Source organism: Aricia agestis, chromosome 6, assembly GCF_905147365.1.
Source record: "Aricia agestis chromosome 6, ilAriAges1.1, whole genome shotgun sequence".
Lineage (NCBI taxonomy): Eukaryota > Metazoa > Arthropoda > Insecta > Lepidoptera > Lycaenidae > Aricia > Aricia agestis.
In genome coordinates, this window is record NC_056411.1 from 13,983,746 (window position 1) to 14,007,007 (window position 23,262).

The following is a 23,262-nucleotide window of genomic DNA, read 5'->3' on the forward strand; positions in this document are numbered from 1 at the left end:
TGTTAAACTAACTTAAGGAACGAAATTAAGGAGACGAATTATTAAGTAATAATCTGTTTTATCAGGTATCATATTATAAATCACTTTTTAACCTAGCTTGAATAGACATTTAATAAACTTAAGTTTTGTTAAGCTGTTCCAACACAGCTTCAAACAAGGCCAATATTATACATCAGTCGTTTAACTTGAAAATAGAGTTACAAATGTTTTTTATCTTCTTTTAATAAAACGACATTATAAACTCTTTCAATTAAGCAACACGTGAACTTCTCAATATATATTTTATATCATCAAAAAAACTTTAACAAACATTGCTTGAACATCAAATCTTATATCTCAGAATAAATTAATGGAAATTCTTTAAAAATTGTAGTAATGAGTTTGACACCTCATAACTAATTGCCAACGGGTTTTATAATGCAATCAAAAAAATGTTTTTAATCTAAAATGTTCAATATGAGTGTATAAGCTTAATAATCATAAAGAAAACATTATTTTAATTATTACGGTAAGTACGCATTTATAACTAAAAAATAACTGTTTATATGTTAATGCTTTTAAGATGTTCTTTGTAATGTCCATGTACCCTAGCAAGGCCAATTATCAAATCTTCGGTTGGGCCTTATAAGGAACCACCGTCCGCCGCCATCCTAGGAATATTACCAATATTTTAAGTTAACTCTTAAGAGGATACACCAAGGGCTAGAGAAATTGAAAATAGGTATTTTAAAATGTATTGCTGTCTCACTAATCTCAAGTCTTCCACCGCAGAGCGCGATAGAGACAACACGACAAAAGTTCTAATAAAAGAACAGAAAAACATCCATTCGTTATCCGCTGATTTCCTCTCCATACTTAACCGATTTAAGTACTTTTTTCATTAAAAATTAAATCAAGGATTGAGCTGTGTTCCTATGTTTTAGTTTTTTTGTATATTCTAGCTAATATTGTTTTCTGGGCGTTGGAACACAGAGGAAAATCTGGCCATTTTTTTTGGGTTTTTTAACGTTCATATCTTTTTTATTAACTTAATTATGAAAAAAAAGAAAACATAGAGATATTGTATTAGTGGCCATAGATATTCAGGAGAAAAATTATAACTCTACCGGCATTATCCAGGGAGGAAACAGGGGACAACGTTTGTATGGAAAAACGGCGGTGTGGACTCCTCTTAAGTAGATTTTCTTTTATTAGTATCATAAATATATAATCCTTATTCGACAATTCACTGTAATAAAATGTGAGTTAGATATTAGTTTATGTAACTAAAAACTTAAGTTTTGCAGTGTGCAAAAATTACAATTGCGGCGCGGCGCAAATTGCGGCGCAATCGACTCGCCGCCGTGTTTATAGCCTTAAGTTTGATGAATCTAATGTGTGTAGCAGAAATGATATGTCTTAACATGACGACAACTATAATTTTTTAATACTTGGCCTTCAAAGGAGCGTGGCCTTCCATGGTCCATGGTCGTTATTCAAAGTAAAAATAAGTTTTTTATGTATTTTTTTTTAAGCAAGACTGGATCTGTTTAAAAACTTTTCAACTCTCTATCCGTTCTAATTTTTGTAATAAATGTAAAAAATATGAGGAGCATCAAGGGTACAATTTCCTAATAAAAAATCCATAAAGATCTAATTTACAACGCTTTTTAGCAGCGTTACTAAATTACCGCGATGTTGTAATATTTTTGTTTTAAACACAATTTTATTGTGTCATAAAAACATGTAGTTTTCAAAACACAGGTTAATAAGTCATGAGTTAGCTAATATAATATCATAAAATTCTCGTGTCGCAGTATTTGTGTGCGAACTCCTCAAAAACGGCTCAACCGATTTTAAATAAATTTTGTATGTAAGTACATTCGTTAGGACTGAGAATGATTTTTTATTTACTTTTTTTATAGATACTAGAAATAATTCGCCCATGACTATTAACAATGTCGGATGTGAAAAACGACAACTTTACAGGAGAGCGATTCAAAGTCTAAATTGTGCATAACTTTTTACTTATTTCAAGTAGTTATTTACGTTTGATATGTTATTATGAGTATCTCGTATTTTATGCCTAAATATGAGAAAAGTCACTTCTGAGATGCTTCTGAGTGATCTGACCTTTTTAACGGGGTACGAGTAATGCTGATTTGCCGGAAGTGCCAGAAGTCAGAACCGACATTGTTGCTTGAAGAAAATCGATGATTGCTTGTCGGAAGTGGCATTTACGTCATTGTTAAGTGATAACTGTTAATTTAAAAATATGTCGCATGTAGAAATTACCAACAAAAACGACAACAATTTAAAGAAAAAAAAAAATAGTTTTATGGACTTCTGTCAAATAAAACGTAAAAAGAATGTACGTATGAAAATACAAAACATTTCTTATGATTTAAATAATTCGGAAAATCAAATTTTGATCCGAAATGAAAACTTACTTAAAACATTGAAATTAAAAATTATTACCAACACTATTTTGTTGACTTTTTGATAGCATAACTAAAATTAACTAAACAAAATAAAAAATAAAAAAATATATATTAATTATAACGAGAAAAAGTTTGTTTTATTCGTATGTTTGTTTGTATTGAATGGGCTCAATAACTACTGAACTAATTTTAAAAATTCTTTTACTTTTGGAAAGCTACATCATTTTCAAAGAACACAGGCTATGTTTTATTCTAAAAAATATTATGTTTTATCCTACCGAAAATAGCAAAAATATAACCCAAAGTGGTAAAATTTTGCCAAAAATTTTATTATTTCGCTTCCGCTACGAAAAATACTGATGATACATCAAAATAATGTTATACATGTTTATAGTACTCATCATTATCTACAAAAAAGCCCAGGGCAGCTTGTCTATCTTTTATGGTTAACGAATAATAACCATTACTTTCATTAAAAAATTTACTTCAAATCATCTCCTTCTAGCGTGACTTTTTTGCATATTCGTTATTAATCCTTACCTACATAAAATCAAAATATTAATTGGAATTATGTGAAAAATAGAATTGTCCTTTAAATTATTGGGACAAATATTTTAGAAATAAGGACAGTTTGATTAAAGCTCAAAACAAGGCGCCGGCGACGACGCGGCAACGGCGGCGACTACCACGTATGTGTAATGGAAAATATTATATTTGCAAGCCGAACGACCGGCTATCGATCTCATCTAGATCTTCCAAATATGCTGAAGAGATGATAGTGCCTAAATGTGTGGGGAATACAGAAAGTACTGACGAAGGACTGACTGTTTTGCAGGCCTATGAAACGAAGTTCGCGGAGTGAAGTAGTTCTTAAAAATTTCTACATTTTAGGACACTTACGTACCACCACAGCCTTTGTTTACATGAAAAATTGAGATTAGTATTTATTAGATTATTATTCAAAAGCAGTCTTCTTCATCCGAGATTTTCTCTGATCCATTGTGGTATTTTAAATAGCATTTTAGATATTATTTTTGGGAATTATGTCACTTTTACATAATTTGAGTAAATCTTTATGTTTGTTGCCTACCTGCTTAATAGCAAAATGCCAAGAAAGTCTGGCTTTATTGCGGCTACTAGTCACCAAGTGGCAAAACCATGAAAAATACGATTAATAAATAAAAAAATATATTAATTCATTATGTATGACATGTGCCAACAAAAACCTAATTTTCGCACAAAAATTACCCATTTTAAAGTCTTCTGAAATTTCTTAAAAGTCGGTAAGCAACGACAGATATGGTACAAACTACAAGTGCCATTTAATCAATAAGAAAAGTAAATGAAATGATTATGATTTAGTACTACTGACATTTTACCAATTTATAAATCCACATAGAGTGCGTTTCATCGAATAGTTCCTTTGCCGTCATGTTGGCATTACTGTCTGTCAATAACGTAAACACGGCAGACATGATCTGCGCAAATTCATAAGTTTTATTGTGATTTTGTGAGAAAATCATGCCGAAAACATTAAAGAGTGGTGAAAGAATGATGGTGTCAAGAGTGAAAGTGTTTTGTGAACGTGAAAAACGTAACGGGGGCCCAATAAATGTGAATAACTCAGGTTGCCGCCATTTCAGCTTAGTGAAATAGGGTTACCAGCATCAGTTTAATCACCCTGAAATACAGTAAAACTTATGAATACCCGCAGAGCGTGTCTACCGTGTTTACGTTATTAACAGACAGGAATGCCAACATGATGGCAAAGGAACTATTAGATTAAACGCACTTCTAGTGACGAAAACTACATACATGCGTCATGCGAACGAAGTCGCGGGTAAAAGATAGTACTTATATTATTATTATCAGAGCGAGCGAAGCGAGCCCTAGTATATCCCACAACCTGTACATTTTGTGGTACACTTTACGGAAAAACTATCACGCCTATTGATTTGTGCTTTAACATAGTAATTTTTATTTACATGTAAATGTGCCATCATCAGTCAGTCAAGGTGTAACGACGCGAGCCCTCACAAAACTTGGCTTTTAGATAGTAAATGTCAAAGTGACTTTGTTTGTTTGTTACGCCTTCATGCATAAAGTACTAAGCGGATCATCATGAAACTTTCATACGTACACGTTGTCTGGGGTATGGAGAAGGACAGGGTACCTTTCATCCCGGGAAAAAGAATGGTCCCCGAGGGATAGACGTTAACGCAGGATAAGCCGCGGGCGAAAGTTAGAATTATATAAAATTAGGGAATAATTATTAAAAGTATTTTGTGATAACATATTATTATCTCCCCTAATTTAAGGTAGCACAGTAAAGATAATGTGGCAACACTAATTTGCATTAGTGACAACATGACGGCAAAGGAACTATTTGATGAAACGCACTATAACAATGTCAGAAGTGCCACTACCGACAATTTAACCATTTATAAAACCGATAAAAAATGTCGTATGTGGTACTACCGACATTTTACACATTTGAAAAACCGGTTAAGAACCTTGGATGTGGTACATCCTACAATTTTAAGTTACCTACATTATTAATGTTGATGAAGTTAAGAATTCATCTCATAATCAAATCTAAAGCAATAAAATATAAGCTATACTATTAAAAATATTTAAAAATATTATAAAGAATAGTAAATACCATTTTCCGCATTAGCGTTAGCTTAGGACATAATATTACCATCAGCATTTTTTGCCTTTTACTATATTTTTCTTCATTTCGTTGAGTACCAAGTTTTAATTGGCCGTGCTGATCTTGTAGGCATTGAAAATGGCGTCGAAAAGTAAAAAAATATAACTACGGTAGCAAAAAAACAAGTGACAACGCGACGTCCATTCCCTCCGTTAACATAGTCGGATGTGGCACATCGTGCGCTCTTACTCGCTTCCGCGTTCCGTTAATAACGTAGGTAGTGACTATCCGACATTGTTAGCGGGCTATCTTAGTAATATACGACATTTTTAATGTGGCTATTTCAGAAACTACGCATATTATAGATTTTTTCTTTTCAGCTCAGCCTTGGTTATAAGGACATATTTTATGAAATAAAACAAAAATGACGATTTTGCACATCCGACATTGTTAATAGTCATGGGCGAATTTATATAGCAAAACAACGTTTGCCGAGTCAGCTAGTTAGTAGGTATATAAAAAGATAAGGTAGAGGTCGACTAAACACTTTCTACAATCTACATCACGGTCCAGGGGTCACCAATTAGTTTCGCTCGGGGTCCATTTCAATAAATGAAAATATGACCTTCGCGGTCCGCATATTTTATAAAAAAATATTAAACAAAGGTAATTACGGAAATTACAAAGGTTTTTTTATCATCAATTTTCATTACAATGAAATTTTTTGTAGCTAATTGTTATCTCTCTGATGTTTGGAGTGAAATTGGTGCAAGCTATTGATATGAAATCCTGGAGAGGTAGATCAGTAAGTCGAGGCGAAATTTATTTCAACGAAGTTCATCTTCGAAAATGCTTGGTCCGCACACCATGGGTCGGCGGTCCGGATGCGGACCACGGTCCGTCATTTGATGACTCCTGATCTACACTATTCACTAACACCGGGGATTCCCAAATTATTCCGCGGAAGTTTGAAATTTCGAAGAATATTAATTATTATTCATGAGCTCTACTTGAATAATTATACTTATTAAAACCATATTAATTCAGTTTTACTGGAAATAGAACGTTCTTTTCATTTGTAAAACCCAGGATAATATACACAAATCACAATTATACGGCGTTTGCGTTTACAAGAGGCAAAATATTTATGTATTATGAAAAAGTTCTCGAGTATTGTAAATGTTCTTAGTAAATACTATCATTTGTTCAGACACGTTTTTGCCTCGACATGCCATCTCTATTGTATTCGTCTGTGATGCTGGTCTGTGACCTACGTTAACTTAACCACAGAATAGATATAATAGTACAATAAACGCACACACACTGTCATCCGCTGCTAAAAGCATTTAACACAAAGAGTCATAATATTGGAGACCGTGCATAAAATTTAAGCCCTTCTCATATTATATTCAATTATTTTTCTCCTTTCAGAATAGACTGCATTTTACCGAAGATGACGTCAGAGCACGAGCGAGTTTACCTTCTCCGAAACGACGGCAAGAAGTTCGAGCACGGCTTATTTTACTACTACAAGTATTTAATTGCTGTAAGTATAATATTATTGGTTTCCGAATGTCGGAAATGCGAAACTCATTACTAAGTATTATACATTAACAGTTATTAGGTATATAGTAAATTGCTTCTACCTTTTTAAATATCGTGACGTCTCAAAAACAACATAACAATAATGTTAATGACATAGAAAGCATGTTTTGGAATTAAGGTCCGTCCACTTACGTCGATCAGCAAGAAGTTAAAGATAACTTCTAACCTCCTATTACAACATAAAAATGGCTATAAAAGACAGGAACGATAAAGTCCTAAGCCACATAGCGGGTCGAGACCTGTGATCCTCAGAGATCGGCAAAAATAAAATACCAATTAATAAAACGTAAACCTTATAACACTAACTTAGTCCTAAATAGATTGTTAAAACCCAAGTGTGGACTCCGGACTGGTCAGTGGGATCGACGGAGCCTCGCCCTTCCCAAGAATTCACATATTGCAGCGTTAGGAAGGACACGGTCCTGGCGATTCCACTGGCTGGTATCTGGTAGATTCGACACAGAACGATATCTCTTCAATACCCTAGAAACTCCACCCAGCTTGAGTGACCCCTCTCCATCAAGCCAATGTCACAATATCTAAAGGCAAAGGGTGGAGCAGCATAATATCTAATAATATCTAAGGAAATCGAAAAATGTCGGATCTACTGGCCGCCACACTGGGACCACACCGTTCAAAACATTAATATTATTATTATGTAATTTATAAAACAATAAATAGATATTTATTTTTTATATGTATATATTATATTCTATCCAAGTCGATTAAGTAAATATAAAAAAATAAGGTGCATGGCGTGAAGAACTACAATTAATTAAAATTTATAATATTATTTCAATTATCCTTGGTGCGAAAAATCGAAATAATAAAATAACAAAAAAAGGATATGGGCGAACAGTCCATAGACGGCCCCAATTTTATAATAAAAACCACCTATATTAATTGTGAAATCTATCAAGAGGCATTTTACCATGTATAATAATAATAACGACTGCTTTATTATAAACATTTTTATTAATTGGGAATGTGTAATTGTGTATGTAATGATTGTGACGAAATGGGAATAAACAGGTACGTTTTATGAATGATAAAGTTAAATTTTTGTCATTACTCCTCACGCAGACTACAAATTGAATGACAACGAATCAAAGCTAGTAACTAATTTTAATGATATAAAAAAGAACTGTTTACTTCTTCACAGTATGTAGTAACAACAAAAAGTCGCACTCAGGATACGGCAATGAAACTATAGAAAATCCAAATGGTATTTAGTGTCTAATTAGGAACACTGTTTGGGTACGTGACCATCAAGTCACCGTCGTTTTCTTGGCGACTCAGATTGGTGCAGTCAATAGGCTTGAGGTCGTAATCTAAGCAGATGGACACTTCCGCCAAATACGCCTTCCAAGTGTTGTCCTGAAAGCAACATTAGTTCAATACATTTTTTTTAATCTTTTTTTTTTTTACAGAGGCTTTTAACACACAGTGTTAATGTCAGCCTTCAATACATTTAAAACAAACTAATATCTAACGTGTTTTCGCTAACCTTATGAACAAACTATAAAAATATGTAATTTGTAGATCATTATGTCTGAAAATTTCTACTTGTGAAAATGTATTTGCCTTTAGTCTTGTGTTGTTAGTTCTATCTAATTTACTATATTAGGTATACTAAGGATTTTAATTCTAGCATAACTAAATTGTATACTTACTTTTTTAACGTATTCCTTCGTGTAATCAACCTTGACTTTAGCTTTGAGTCTATCGTTAACCACGGTAATGATTTCTGACAACTTTTTGCTATCTCCTGGCCTATATCTTGCGTTGGAGAAGGTGGTACCGAGGTTGAGCTTATAGTACATATCGAAAGTCTTCTGGAAGTAGCCGACGTCGTCCTTAATTTTCGAGGACCGTGTGGCGCAGTTCCCGTGCTTATTGAACTCGTGCTCCCAGAAGTTCTTGGTAGCTTTCTCGAGGATGGTGTACCAGGTGTTCATCAGGACGCTGTAAAGGTTGTTGTCTCCGGGCAGCGGCGTCAGAACTTTTGCGTTCTTAAAGCGGTTCTCATTGAAGAATATGTCGGAGCGCTTACAAGCTGGATCCTCCTGTCCGCTCGACCACGAGGGCCATAGGCCGTGGATGATCCATTTTGGATCTATGTTCTTGCGAATCGGCACCTTCCTCAGCTTCTGCTTATACGCGTAGCCGGGCGCCCAGAAGATGGCCAGGGTGAAGTAATCGAAGCAGTCCTTGGCGGGTGCGACATACCGCTTGCTAGGATCGTCCTTACACTTGTCTGATGTTAGACCATTCCTGGCAATAAGACTGTCGTCTATTGCAGGCGTTGTTCTACGAAAAAAGGCAAAGGTAACCTAGGGCCTAGATTGAATGACTATAGGCAATTAAAATATATAATGAATGCATGCAATGGATGTTCCCATTTTCACTTTATAACTAAAGTTCCAATTACAACATTTTTAAGTTTGTAAATTAGCCAAAAAAGAATAAGGCTCTCTCAACACTATTCCTGGCTCTTCGGTAGCTATCAAATTAAATGCATCATTCAGTCTACGAATAAACAGCTTAAAATACTCACGTCAACAAATTAGAATTGTCTGTTTCCCCATCTTCGGCTTTAGTGCCTATAAACAAGGCTAGAAAGATAATGTACGAGGTCAGAAGGTGGTTCCAGTCCATCTTGGCAGCCTTCTCGAGTTCAGTCTCCAAGGTTAATGTTGCTTCCGCTAGTGTGCTAGGTATAAGTACGAGCTATATCGTGACACTTGATCCTTAGGGGAGGCTCGGTAAATAAGACTTCATCCAGCATGGAGAATATGCATATTTTACTATTATAAGTTAAAAGTAAACCTGCAGGTTTACTTTTAACTTTTAATAGTGTCCGACTTTTTTAAACTGACAACCAAACACAGTATAATTTGGAATTATATTGTAGAAAGTTTTAATTAGGTTAAAATATGAAAATTGCATAATGCTAAACTTTAGATATAACTAGCGACCCGCCCCGGCTTCGCACGGGTATAAAATAATTATATAGGCTATGTCACTCACTGAAAAAATGATTAAAATCGATTGAGTAGTTTTGATTTATATTTATTTATACTAGGGTTGCTGAGGATTCCTCTTCCGCTTCCTCAATCAATTCGTATTGGGCCAACACGGAGTAATACATTGCTATTAAAAACCTAAGAATTATATACTGTTCTTATACATTTTTTATAACACATAATAGAGTGGATTTCAACAACTTGCATTTTTTATATAATTTTGGTGGAAATTTTTGTTTCCGCCAAAATTGTGGATAAGGTGTTTACGGGAAACTGGTACGACCACCACCACCTAGACGAGTTAGCTTGTGACAGAATGAAGTTTTTTTTTTTTTAAGTATTTATTTATTCCATTATTTTACAACATTATGTCCTTATCCTAAAAACCGCCAAACTGCGTTTGTTGGCGATGTGAATGGCGTATTTTTTATATTTCAAGAATCAATGGTATTTTGTAAAAATAATATTTACACTCCCTCTTACCCACCAAAATTTACCCACCAAAATTGGAATTTGCGAGAAAAATAATCTTAAAAAAAACTACGTGCACTAAATGTTATAGCACATTAACTATAAACAAACCAAAACTCTACCGATATTCAAAATAACAACATGATATTATTGCCACAATTAGGATAATTTAAGTACACCAAAATTGCATTAAAGCGGTGGTTTTGTAATAAAACGGTTTTCTTTCATTTCTGGCTGGAAACTGGTATGACCCAGCCCACAGCCACCTCCTAAACTGGTTAGCGTGTGGCTGAATGAAGTAAATAGCGTATTTTTTATGCTTAAGGGATCAATGGTATTTTGTAGAAACAACGTTTCGTAAATCCCACCGAAATTTAAAAATTCTCGGCGACAGACCTAAACTGTGTCATAAAAACTTAACTACAGAAGTTAGTACAATAAAATTCATTATATTATGAAGAGTCAACTATATAAAACGACTACATAAAAATAAAAATCTAATCCAGTTTCAAGTTAATCTTCTGTTAATCGGTCTAGATATTGAGTAAAATATTTCGGCGACAAGCCACCAAATTGGAAATCGCCTATTTATGCTTATTATCTTGGAAAATAATAATTATTTTTAAAAAATAAGGATAGGCTCAAATTATAAGCGTTATGTTTTACTTTTAAAATCAAAAATGAAAACGATATCTTGAAAAAATAATATAGTTTTCAGCCTTGCCGCGCAAAAAAGCGGTTTGGGAAATCCAGTCAATATTATACTAGCTATTTGACCGAGCATCGCTCGGTATTCGATAAAACACGAATAAAATGACATTTTTAAATATTATTTCATTATTTTTTAAAGTTGTTTGGCGGGGTCGAAAGTCGAAATCGATAAATACTACTTTACACTTAGGCATTATTTAAAACTTAAAGTCAGTAAATATTATTTCATTACTTTTTTAAGTTGTTTGGCGGGGTATTTTTTAAATTAAGAATTTAATCTAGGCTCGCAAAAATAATCCCAAGTCTCCCCTAGGTATATTATATTCCCGCTATCAGCTTCGGTTTATTTATACCTTCGACGGTGCTTATTTCTTGAGGTTATCTAATATCCTATTAAGTTACATATTATATATTATTGTATAGCACTAATTATTGACAGGAAAGTAGAACTTAGAGTTCACTAGTAGTGTACTACTAGTGAACTACTAGTGTAGTACTAGTGAACTCAGGAAAAAGTAGCTTTTGACATGAATTTAAATAAGTGTACACTCGAACTATATTATCTATACTATCTATACTAATATTATAAATGCAAAAGTATTTCTGTCTGTCTGTCTCGCTTTCACGCCCAAACTACTGAACCGATTGTAATGAAATTTTGTACACAGAAAGTCTAAAGCTTGAGAAAGGACATACAGGCTTTTTTACTGGAAAAAGGGGTTGTAAGGGGGTGAAAATGCGTAAATCTGTTCAAATTAAGTTAGTTCCAATACTCATAACAGATGGCGCCAAGTTTCGCCTAGATCGCGCTATCGCTTGCTCATATGTATTTCTATAAGAGGTGGTACCATGTTAAGTTTTACGATTCTTTCGTTTGTTATACACGTTATCAAATGACTCACCTACCAATATAGGTAAGTAACACCGACGTTCCTCAAAATACCGGACATTGTTCTGTCCGGTATGACCGTTTATTTTTTACCGGACAGGCCTCGAAAATACCGGACTGTACGCTTAAATACCGGACATCTGGTAACCCTACTCCGAGCCCATCGCGCGGTTTGGATGTAGCGCGCGGTAGCAATTGTATGAAAATGATTGATGATATTTAAATAAATCATGACATGCAATTTATTGTGATCTCGCGATGAAAAGGTTTGCGCGGACGCATCAAACCTTAGTAGTTTTCTAAATTGTTTTTGTCTAAACCCTTTAGACCCAGTTTCATCAAGCAATGTTAAATAAATAATGGCTTGTTAAATCAGTTAATGGCCTGTTAGAGCTATCGAGCGTTCCACCGTGCCCTAATGTCATGTTAAATCACCTAACACGGTGTTAAATTTAATTCCTGCTATGGAGGTCCGTTAAATATATAACAGGCTGTTATATGCATAGATAAAATATTATAATACCTCAATGTTTATATGAGTCGAAATAACAACTTTCAAAGACAATAATATCACAATAGACATATATGCAATATCAATAAAAGAATCTGTTTTGACTTTTGAGTCTTTCCGCCATGTTTCCGCTACGTCCTTATTATTAATTATTTTCATAGTTATGAATAATTATTTATTTTCACTTTGCCAAAAATTCAGCCTTCGGATTTTCCTTGATATTGCAAATATACTAACTTGTATCAAACCGAAATATGTAAATAAAAGTTTGTATTATGATTCATGTTTTCAGCTTTGACAGATAATAATTATTAACCTGGTAAATTAAGAAGAACTATTATAGCGTAACAAATGTATGCGAGCAGTGATATTTTAATTTGGTCGCATTATCTACTATAATTATACTACTATGGAAGAAAGTGACACATTGCAGCAAACATGTCGTATTAATCTTGTACATTGCAATTTCGTCGCCTTATAACAAGAATGAACGAATTGATAGTTGTTTACTCGTTGTTCACTTAACATTGCATTTACTAATCCGCTGTTAAATTTTTACTGTGGGACATAAGTATTTTAACAGTCTGTTTAATTTTCTAAGCTCCGTTAAGTAATGCCTCGTTAGGATTTAACAAACATAGGTTGGTGAAATTGGGTCTTAGCCCCGCAAGTTTTGAAAAAAAAGTTTCAACAACCATTGACCTACGAGATAAATATACTTATTGAACTTGATAACCTTTTGTCCTTAACCATCATAAAAAGTGGGGTTATTCAACTCGCAGATTATTATTGTTTTTCTTGTTTCAATGTAGTCGTTTAAATTTATTATATGGATTACTATTTTAATATAGTATATTGATTGTGGCAAAGAGCGCCTAGTGCCTACCCAGCAAGTGCGCCTTAAAGATAATATAATAATTCCATACAGACGCCAATCAGCAGTATGGAATTATAGCTATAATATTATGGCGCACTAATTTTTGCCACACTCACTAATCACTATAATATTATAGCACAGTATGGCAATATATTTTAGGGTCAATATATTGCTATACTGTGATAATAGCAAATGTTCTTTTCGTTGTAGCTGGCGGAGTATGCGCAGGCGCACGACTACAACAACGGCGTGATCGCGATCTTCGACTACATGGACGTCGATCTGTTCGAGCTGTTCAAGCTCATCAACATCGTCGAGATGCAGCTCGGGATGATGATTCTGACGGTAAGCTGGTGGTGGAAACAGCTTATAGCAGACAGAACAACATACTGGACGAATTCATTTCGGTTTGAGAGTTTGCGAAATGAATAGACATTGTATTCCATTTCAAGTCTGCAGAATTAATACTCTCTTTATTATAATTTATAAGTAACTTTTTCTATGGCAAAAACTACTGTTTCATGCGAAGCACCTCCATCGTGGGTATGGCAGACACAATAGATTTTATTGTTATGCGGCAGCTGGCTGCCGCTTGGGGATTGATGGGTTGGTATTCAAAGACGAAGATTTTGGCCGACCTACTTTCGCTAAATGTGTTTTTTCGCGTTCACGAATATTTTTTTCAAAAATGGATAGCTAACATCAATACAAACAAAAAATAATCTTAGACAAAACCACGTGAAGAGTCACATTTCGAAGATATGAGCTGCTAAAGTTTTACCAATTTAAGAGATTGCAACTTTGGCAGCTCAAATCTTAGAAATGTGACACCTTACGCGGTTTTGTCCAAGATTATTTTTGTTTGTATTGATGTTGGCTATCTATTTTTGAAAAAAATATTCGTGAACGCGATAAAACACACTTAGCGGACAGTAGGTCGGCCAGGCTCCATACAAAAATCTTCATACCCCTTTGCAGAGCAGCTTGAACAGTTGATTTTAAGTAGATGAGTTTTTGCCAAAAAAAGTTGTTTATGGTTTAAGGTATTTTAAATATCGCGCTTTATATCTCATATTTTTTAACACTTCGTTATTATATCGGAACTAGGTAAACCGGGAGTCACGGAATAACTAATTGGGCTTTATCCTCGCCTTAATTCGTAATCAGCTCACAGCTTTTAATTTCATTACCATTTTATGATTTTCAGGAAGGATTCGGAATGAGACTAAAAGGACTCCACATTTTATCCAAAAACAAAGGAATCGACGTGATTGTTAAAATATTTAAACAAGCCCTAAGCGAGAAGCTGGCAAATCGCATACAAGTCCACAACTCTTTCGACACTTTATATGACTACGTACCGAAAAATCTCCTGCCTGTGGAGTACGGTGGAGCAGATAAATCATTAAGGACTGTTAGCGGTACGGTACAAACTATTATTTTGTTTATTTCCTATCAAGCTTTTTCCTGTGAGTCAGTACTTAGTAGTGACTAAATACAGTTAATTGCGGGAAAACTGTAAATTCTTGGACCTAACAGTAGTGCGTTGTGCTAAATCAGGGTCTTACTGTTACTTTACCAATTTTGACCAAAATCCGTTCAGTACTTTTTAGTAGATACTTATACACACCCTAACTAGGTTTTATTACTTTTTCACCAATGTTATCTACATTCGTGTGACTTCCTAGCTCTACAAAGAGTATGACTCAATGTAGAACATTCTGGTCAGGACTCAGGGTCCTTCCAGTTTTCTAACAATAAGATGACAATTGACAATATGGTCATAACTTTAAACAATACCAATTTACAATCATACCAGCGGCTAAATCTATCTATGTCGAGCTAAATATAATTTTTCTTTCAGATAATAATCTAGATGAAATAACATCGGAGAAGTTTAGACAACATCTCACACGGATGAGCGAGGCTGTGACGAACGAGAAACTGAGACAGAGCGACGAAGTTAACACCGACTATAGCGGTGTCCCGGGCACCTTCAGAACTCTTACTATAGATTAGGGTCCATCCACACAAGAGCTTCAAGGGAGGGGGACATCAAATGTGAAAATATATTTTAGCGGGTCCCTAGACGAGAAATTTTATTGCGTAAGATCACGTATTGGGTAATATTATTATTGACCGTCTAGGATTGATATTGATTAATTGTCAAATAAACTATTCAATAAAATTGAAGCCTGATATTGCAATTGATCGTCTAAGGGCCGGTTAAGAGATTTTAAAAAAGGTTGACATAGTGGGGTTAAAACTAATGTTCATGACCCTTTATGCTCTTTACTAATAAAAATATTTAAACTGCAAATCACTACAAATAGTACTACTTGTCTTTGTCTAAACATTGGAATAGTCACATGTGATATGACGCCACAGTGTTAGTGTCCGTGCGACTAGACGTATGCGAATTTTAATTGCATAAGTTGAAAAAAAATGCTATGCTATTGCTTTACCGCGGCAATCCCCGGGTGCCGCACGTATTTTTTCATTTATTTCACTTTTAGTTGCGATTTAGTTTGATGAATAAAAACTTAATTAAAGCTTAGTATGGCCTGGCTGCTACCAATAATATTGTGTACCAAAGGGAATTTTTAAATTCCTTGTCAAAAATGTGTGATGGTGTATTTTCCGGTCGAGAAACATGTAGAAATACGTGCCTATACTTAGATCCATGCAGAATACGATATTATGAATATTTCACTTGCGAGCAAAAGACTTTTAGGCCGACAACGCATCTGCAGCTCTTCAAATGTTGCGACTTGTGAGTGTCCATCAGTGATTATATTCTCTTTGGTGTCCATGGGCGACGGTAGTTGCTTTCCATCAGGTGACCCGTTTGCTCGTTTGCTCCTTTATTTTATTAAAAAAACTAAATTGTTGTATAAACGAGACAGCAATCTTTTCACTTTTCAGGTAAAAAGAAAAAAAAAACAAATAGGTAGAGATAAATCAATGTACGAATTTTCTTATGGACCAGACAAGGTTACTTTAAATATAATTGATTATTGTGATTATTCCTGAATTAAAAGTTAAGGTATATTATATAAAAATCTTAATAAGGTGGTAAGTATTATATTGTTAAATTTATTGTATTATTATTATTATTATTTATATTTATTTATTTTTATTTATTTATTTATTTATTGGCCTACGAATAATAAAAACTAAATTTACCCAAAACGGCACGTGTAAATACATAAATTTTAATTATGTTGAATAAATTAATATTTTTATTGTCATAATAAACTAATTAATTAGTAGGTTTTTACAAGAGGTGTTTTATTTTACGAATAAACCTAAATAAAATGAATGCAACTTTCGAAGAAATTCATTTTTCTGTTTTTTTATTAAAATTTCAAGCAATGAATAGATAGAAACTGAATAGCGGCAACAGATATACACAATCTGTAAAAATTTCAGAAGCCTAGTTATAGCGGTTCTTGAGATACAGCCTGGAGACAGACAGACAGACAGAGTCTTAGTAATAGGGTCCCGTTTTTGACCGACTTCCAAAAATGAGGAGGTAATACGTTCGGCTGTATGTATTTTTTTTTATGTATGTTCAACGATTACTCAGCCGTTTGTGGTCCGATTTACAAAAATCTTTTTGCGTTGTATAGGGTTTGACTTGAATTTGGTACCATGTTCATAAAAGTGGTGACCTGATGATGGGATCCATGAGTAATTGAGGGAACTCCTCAAAATTTATATGGAAACATATAGTGATTTTAATTTTTTCTGAAGTGTTTTAGGCATATACTACCAAAAAGTAAGATTTTGCACCAGGATGTACCCCGGTTCCGAAGGTACCCAACAGAACTTTTGAATCCTTATAGATACAAGTTCGAGGATTTTGGCTTTATTTAAACTACTCCAGGCAAAAGCCAATGGATTTTACATTATTTCTGCTGAACATAGGCTAAATTTTATTTTGGAAAAAATTGGGTTTCGTAAGATATTTGGGTTTTTCGGACGCCAGGTGTAAAATCAACCAGAAAAGTTACTTATTTTGCGTACGCTGCCGAAACTATAAAAGATAGAACCATAAATGTTATAAGTAATTGTAGATCTTATAAATATCTACAAAAAAGTCCGCGACACACTATACTTATCTATGTCGAGTGAGGCACAATAACCATTTTTTTATTTAAAAATCTTGAATTTTTTTGACTACATTTAAACGCGTTTATTTTACTTATGCTATTAATCCTTATGAAAATAAATTATTTCATCACTAAGTACAGTTTATGTAGATAACATTTGGTCTCTGAATGATTAAAATTGGACGTTTAGTTTTGAAATTATAACAAAACTAGCTGTTTCCCGCGACTTCGTCCGCGTGGACTTCAGTTTATAGCGCGCGATGTCAACAAAATTGGTGTCAAAAGCTTTTATAAAAAAACCCTGGTACCCCTTAAATCAATACAGCTGTGTAGTATGCACACAATAAGTACTTTATTTTTTATATTAAACTTTATATTTTATGCCAAATTTCAAAGCATATTTAGCCCCCCAATTACACAACTTTACCCATAAACTATTTATCATTGATAGGTTTAGCCCCAATTTCACCAACGTCTGTTAGTGTTAACAGCTTGTTAAAATGTCCTGTCTTCTCTTTCATTCATATGAAAAACGAAACAGCTAACGTGATACTAATTCGATCATTAACTTTAACAGTCGTTGGTGAAATTTGGTCTTAAGGTTACGTCACTGCCTGCACAGATAAAGTATTGAGTTATTTAATACCGTAGAATAGATATAACAATCGAAAAAAATCGAGACTTAAATGTAAGATGATACCACCTCTTATAGAAAGACTTTTGAGCAAGCGTCAGCGCGATGTAGAAGACGCACGGCGCCATCTATTATGAATTTTTCGAACAAATTTACGACCCTTACAACCCTTTTTTCCAGTAAAAAAGTAGCCTATGTCCTTTCTCAGGCTTTATACAAAATTTCATTACAATCGGTTCGGTAGTTTTGGCGTTTGGCGTGAAAGCGAGACTGACAGACAGACAGAGATACTTTCGCATTTATAATATTAGTATAGATTATGTGCACACTGCACAGCTGTTTTTGGGTATTTTGATTAATTAAGGGCCGCGCTACACCGGAATGGCAGCGGCGAGGCGAGCACTTTCAGCGCTGCCATTCCGGTGTAGCGCGGCCCTAAGAGGGGTACCACTTACCAGGGTTTTAAAAAGTTTTTAAATTTGACACAAATTTTGTTGACACCGCGCGCTATAAACTAAAGTCCACGCGGACGAAGTCGCGGGCAACAGCTAGTATATATATAATATTATTATAATATTATTAAACATCATATTCTAACGTATTAAAAACTATAAACAAAAACATACTAACTAATAAGTATGATTAGTTCTATGTTACAATAAAGTAAAAAATAAAACGCCATCTGTTGAATCGTATTAGAACTAAAATGTTCATTCCATCGATATATTTCTGGATTTTTTATAATATTATACATAAAATATGTTTAAGATTTTTGAAATTTTATTTTAATACACATCCAAGACCCAGGAAAATTGAAAACTTTTTGTTCCGCCTGCGGGACTCGAACCCAGGACCCCCGGGATGAGCGCTGGCAACGCGCAATGCGAATTCATTTTCATCGAAATTTTCATGGAAATAAGATATTTTCCCACATCAAAATGTAGCCTATGTCCTTTCTCAGACTCTAGAATAACTGTATACAAAATTTCATTGCAATCGGTTCAGTAGTTTTGGCGTGAAAGCAAGACAGACAGACAGACAGAGATACTTTCGCATTTATAATATTAGTATAGTATGGATTATAATATTATTAAACATCATATTCTAACGTATTAAAAACTATAAACAAAAACATACTAATTAATAAGTATGATTAGTTCTATGTTACAATAAAGTAAAAAATAAAACGCCATCTGTTGAATCGTATTAGAACTAAAATGTTCATTCCATCGATATATTTCTGGATTTTTTATAATATTATACATAAAATATTGTTACGGTACATGGTATACGGACACGTGGTGCGCAAGTACATACTCGAACCTTCTAAAAAGGTCCAATGATTGTTTACGTGTTTACCCTTTATTTGTTAGCGTGTTTGAATTTAGACCTTATGACTGAGTCCATAAGGTCTAAATTAAATTCAACTTACTGCACTTATCGCAAGGACGGCAGTTTTATTGTGGTACATGCCCGAGCCGCCTAGAAATTTCCCACGGTTGTTTACTTGTTTACGTGAATCGGGAAATTTCTGGAATTCGTCTCGCCATATAAAAAGAGCCGCAGGCAGGCACGGCAAGTTAGTTCAATCTGAGCGATTTCCGAGTGACAACAAGTGATCAATAGTGAGTGAACCAGTGAAACCTGCGACTTGGCTACGACCTAGGACAGTGATAGTGCTTAGTGATTGGACCTAGTGATTTGTGTTTGGACTTAGTGCTAAGTGTTGTGACCTAGTGTTTAGTGCAGTGTTAATAAAGTCTTCAAGAGAGTCACCAGGTCTTTCTCTCCAAATCCTCGAACCCTAGCACGTAACAACTGGTGTCAGAAGTGGGATGTGCGCGTGGAAACCACAGGAATCGCGACGTCTAGTGGAACTTCCGAAGATTCTTTTCAGAAACTAAAGAAACATCTGTGTGAAACACCAATCCTGGGGTATCCACAACCTGAAGGTCAGTTTATAGTCGACACGGACGCAAGCAACACGGCCATTGGAGGGGTGTTATCTCAAAAACAGGGTGAAAGAGAAGTTGTAATTGCATATTTCAGCAAATCTTTATCTAAGCCAGAGAGAAACTACTGTGTGACAAGAAGAGAACTCTTGGCTGTCGTAAAGACGCTACAACATTTCAGCAAGTATCTCATTGGCAGACACTTTTTACTGCGAACTGATCACGCAGCCTTGAAGTGGCTACTACAATTCAAGAACCCAGAAGGCCAAGTAGCTCGATGGATAGAACAACTCCAGGAGTATGACTTCAAGACGGAACACCGCAGCGGAAAGTCGCATGGGAATGCCGACGCACTCTCACGAAGGCCGTGTTCGGAAGACTGCAACCATTGTGTTAAACAGGAATCTAATGAAGTGACACTAAAGTTAACGAAAACAAGTCCTTTGGGCCCATGGGAGAATGATGCTATGAGGGAGGCTCAAGAAACAGATGACGACCTTCGGCACATCATCACATGGAAGAAACGGCGTGATGAAAAACCAATCTGGAGTGAGGTAGCACCCACTGGCGCTGTCACTAAGGCGTACTGGGCGCAATGGGACAGTCTGATACTTCAAAACGGAATACTCTACCGGAAATGGGAGAAGACCAACGGCAGAGAGTTCCATCTTCAGATAGTTGTCCCAAGAACGAGAGTACCGGATGTTCTCCGTGAAATGCATGATGGCGTATCAGGAGGTCATCTAGGAGTAAAGAGGACGTTAACAAAAGTGCGAGAACGATTCTACTGGTTGCATTGTCGAGACGATGTACAGGATTGGTGCCGCAAATGCACTACTTGCGCTGCAGTGAAGGGACCACAGACAAGGAGCCGTGGGAGCCTGCGCTTGTATAACGTTGGCGCACCGTGGGAACGAATCGCAGTTGACGTAGCTGGGCCATTTCCTGTAACGGAATCAGGAAACAAGTATTTCATGGTTGTCATGGATTACTTCACCAAATGGCCCGAAGTGTTCGCCATACCAAACCAGGAAGCTACAACAGTTGCTTCTAAGCTAGTCGAAGAAGTAATATCTCGCTTTGGTGTGCCTCTAGAAATCCATTCCGATCAGGGCAGGAATTTCGAATCGCAGGTCTTCCAGGAAGTGTGCAGAATTTTGGGAATGCATAAAACGAGGACCACCGCGTACCATCCACAGTCTGATGGAATGGTTGAGAGATTTAACCAGACCCTTGAGAGGCATTTGGCGAAATTGGTAGATGACAAACAAAAGGACTGGGACAAGTATATACCGCTCTTCCTTCTGTCGTACCGTACCGCCGAGCATGAGAGCATAAAAGCTACCCCGGCGTATGTCAATTACGGTAGAGAACTGCGAGTACCAGTAGACCTCTTGACAGGAGGATCACCGGAAGAACCAAAGACCGTACCAGATTATGTCTGCGATTTAAGGGAAAAGATGCGCTATATACACGCCATGGTTCGGGAAAATGGGTTACAGTCAAGTGAGAACATGAAGACCAGATACGACCGGAAATCGAATACAAGCGGCTTCGAAGAAGGGTCACTGGTGTGGCTGCATAACCCAACTCGCCGAAAAGGCAAATCTCCAAAGTTGCAGACCAAGTGGGACGGCCCCTACAAGGTGGTTACCCGATTGAACGATGTGACTTACAGGATTCAAAAGCAACCAAGAGGGACATTCAAAGTGGTACACATAGACCGTCTGGCGCGTTACCATGGCAGTAACAATGATGCTCGGGACGAGCATCTCTAAGAGGGGAGTAGTGTTACGGTACATGGTATACGGACACGTGGTGCGCAAGTACATACTCGAACCTTCTAAAAAGGTCCAATGATTGTTTACGTGTTTACCCTTTATTTGTTAGCGTGTTTGAATTTAGACCTTATGACTGAGTCCATAAGGTCTAAATTAAATTCAACTTACTGCACTTATCGCAAGGACGGCAGTTTTATTGTGGTACATGCCCGAGCCGCCTAGAAATTTCCCACGGTTGTTTACTTGTTTACGTGAATCGGGAAATTTCTGGAATTCGTCTCGCCATATAAAAAGAGCCGCAGGCAGGCACGGCAAGTTAGTTCAATCTGAGCGATTTCCGAGTGACAACAAGTGATCAATAGTGAGTGAACCAGTGAAACCTGCGACTTGGCTACGACCTAGGACAGTGATAGTGCTTAGTGATTGGACCTAGTGATTTGTGTTTGGACTTAGTGCTAAGTGTTGTGACCTAGTGTTTAGTGCAGTGTTAATAAAGTCTTCAAGAGAGTCACCAGGTCTTTCTCTCCAAATCCTCGAACCCTAGCACGTAACAATATGTTTAAGATTTTTGAAATTTTATTTTAATACACATCCAAGACCCAGGAAAATTGAAAACTTTTTGTTCCGCCTGCGGGACTCGAACCCAGGACCCCCGGGATGAGCGCTGGCCACGCGCAATGCGAATTCATTTTCATCGAAATTTTCATGGAAATAAGATATTTTCCCACATCAAAATGTAGCCTATGTCCTTTCTCAGACTCTAGAATAACTGTATACAAAATTTCATTGCAATCGGTTCAGTAGTTTTGGCGTGAAAGCAAGACAGACAGACAGACAGAGATACTTTCGCATTTATAATATTAGTATGGATTATAATATTATTAAACATCATATTCTAACGTATTAAAAACTATAAACAAAAACATACTAACTAATAAGTATGATTAGTTCTATGTTACAATAAAGTAAAAAATAAAACGCCATCTGTTGAATCGTATTAGAACTAAAATGTTCATTCCATTGATATATTTCTGGATTTTTTATAATATTATACATAAAATATGTTTAAGATTTTTGAAATTTTATTTTAATACACATCCAAGACCCAGGAAAATTGAAAACTTTTTGTTCCGCCTGCGGGACTCGAACCCAGGACCCCTGGGATGAGCGCTGGCCACGCGCAATGCGAATTCATTTTCATCGAAATTTTCATGGAAATAAGATATTTTCCCACATCAAAATGTAGCCTATGTCCTTTCTCAGACTCTACAATAACTGTATACAAAATTTCATTGCAATCGGTTCAGTAGTTTTGGCGTGAAAGCAAGACAGACAGACAGACAGAGATACTTTCGCATTTATAATATTAGTATGGATAAAATATAACGACAGTGGGCGTCACCAAGCGGGGGTGCGTGTGCGGGAGGAAGACAATCTGAGCAATGTGCACTATATTTAAATGCATCCCTTCGGATAATGACTGCGTCAGCGTCGTCGATGTCAGTATTTGAGAGTCGTGGGTGATTTCCACAAAGTCACCAAAGATAATTATTGCGGCCTTCACCGGCTTTTGGCGATTCAAGGTACACTGGATTATTTGCGTGCCTGGGTGATTCT

At 35.8% G+C, this 23,262-nt stretch overlaps 2 protein-coding genes across 2 annotated transcripts in view; one reads left to right on the forward strand and one right to left on the reverse strand.

Moving 5' to 3' along the window:
* Positions 1 to 15,937, forward strand: part of LOC121727757 — a 47,389-nt gene extending 31,452 nt beyond the window's left edge. Inside the window, exons 4-7 of the mRNA XM_042115743.1 lie at positions 6,505 to 6,619; positions 13,374 to 13,508; positions 14,371 to 14,584; positions 15,028 to 15,937. Coding sequence (XP_041971677.1) covers positions 6,505 to 6,619; positions 13,374 to 13,508; positions 14,371 to 14,584; positions 15,028 to 15,182 — 619 coding nt within the window. The 3' untranslated portion in view covers positions 15,183 to 15,937. The remainder of the gene's footprint in view (positions 1 to 6,504; positions 6,620 to 13,373; positions 13,509 to 14,370; positions 14,585 to 15,027) is intronic.
* Positions 7,635 to 9,392, reverse strand: LOC121727758 (ribonuclease Oy-like). Its single transcript, XM_042115744.1, has 3 exons — positions 9,236 to 9,392; positions 8,352 to 8,988; positions 7,635 to 8,055 (listed from the first exon to the last, which is right to left on the reverse strand). Exons 1-3 carry the CDS (start codon positions 9,334 to 9,336, stop codon positions 7,915 to 7,917), a joined length of 879 nt encoding a protein of 292 aa, XP_041971678.1. The 5' UTR covers positions 9,337 to 9,392; the 3' UTR covers positions 7,635 to 7,914.
* Positions 15,938 to 23,262: the final 7,325 nt, after the last annotated feature.